Source organism: Oryx dammah, unplaced genomic scaffold (assembly GCF_014754425.2).
Source record: "Oryx dammah isolate SB20612 unplaced genomic scaffold, SCBI_Odam_1.1 HiC_scaffold_9508, whole genome shotgun sequence".
NCBI classification, from domain to species: domain Eukaryota; kingdom Metazoa; phylum Chordata; class Mammalia; order Artiodactyla; family Bovidae; genus Oryx; species Oryx dammah.
In genome coordinates, this window is record NW_024079012.1 from 1 (window position 1) to 1198 (window position 1198).

Sequence of the window (1198 nt, forward strand, 5' to 3'; positions counted from 1 at the left end):
GGCAGGTGCCGCCGGGGCGGGGCGGGCAGGGGCGGGCAGGTGCCGCCGGGGCTGGGCGGGCAGGGGGCGGGCAGGGGCGGGCAGGGGGCGGGCAGGGGCGGGCAGGGGGCGGGCAGGGGGCGGGAGGCACGACCCGAGTTGGCAGCCCGTCCTGGCCGCTCAGGGGCTACGTTTCCTCACGGAGGTTGGTTGTGGCTGACGAGCATTCCTCCTGACCCCCAAGAGATTCACGCAGAGCATGAAACTGGACGGCGAGCTGGGCCGCCTGACGCTGGAGCACGGCACGATGCAGGGGCCTCCCACGGAGGCTGAGCGAGCCGAGGAACGCGCCCACAAGGAGCTCGCCCGCAAGGTGGGTGGTGCTGCGCAGCCTTCCCCGACGGCCTCCTGACTCACCTCAGATTTGACACAGTGTTCGGGTCACGGTGCTTAGAAGCCTGCTTGCTACGTCCTTCCGTTCCTGCCTGCCTTTGGTTGATAAAAAGACTGCTTAAATTACGTTCCAAACACAAGCCGTGGAGAATCTCCCTTCCCAGCTTCCCAGGGCAGGACCGTGTCATCCAAGGGTGTGTGGTTAGGCCAGGCCATGGAGGGGCCCAGTGAGCACGGAGATCGGGCCCTGTGGCCCCTGAACAGAGTCTGTCTAGTTGGCAGAGTTGGGCACCGGATCAGGTGCAAGTGTGTGTCCTGTAGGGCAGGCGGGGTAAGGTGACCCAGGCAGGCACTTCCAGGCTGCCCACTTGCCTAGGGGCAGCTTGAAAATCTGAGCTCCCTGAGGAAGCCCCTCAGTCCACATCCTGGCTCCTGGCTCCGTGTGCTGGGGACGCAGGGCCACCTGCCTGGACACGCCTAGGTCCTCCCGTCTCAGGAATTTGTATGATGCCCTAACTTTTTACCTCTTACTGATGACTTTCTAAGATGCGTTCTTCTGTTTAAAAAAGAGGAGCGGGTTTTGAGCTGTTGGGGGCACCGTGTCTTGCAGTGTCTGGCTGAGCACGTGGACATGCCACAGCTGGCCTCCAGCTTCGAGGCCACCATCAATAAATTCGATAAGAATTTCTCAGCTTACCTGCTCGACCTCCTGGCCCGGCTGAGCGTCTACAGCACCAGCGACTGCGAGCACGGCATGGCCAGCGTCATCTCCAGGTGGGTCCCCGCCCCGCCGAGCCCCGCCCCGCCCTGCGCCCCCCAACCTTGC

The 1198-nt window shown here is 63.9% G+C and overlaps 1 protein-coding gene across 1 annotated transcript; it reads left to right on the forward strand.

Moving 5' to 3' along the window:
* Positions 1 to 104: 104 nt before the first annotated feature.
* LOC120860127 (gamma-tubulin complex component 2-like) lies at positions 105 to 1183 on the forward strand (the record flags this gene model as incomplete). The annotated part of the gene is made up of 2 exons (XM_040235940.1): positions 105 to 352; positions 983 to 1183. Coding segments are annotated over exons 1-2 (315 nt in total), but the record flags the coding sequence as incomplete, so codon positions are not given.
* Positions 1184 to 1198: the final 15 nt, after the last annotated feature.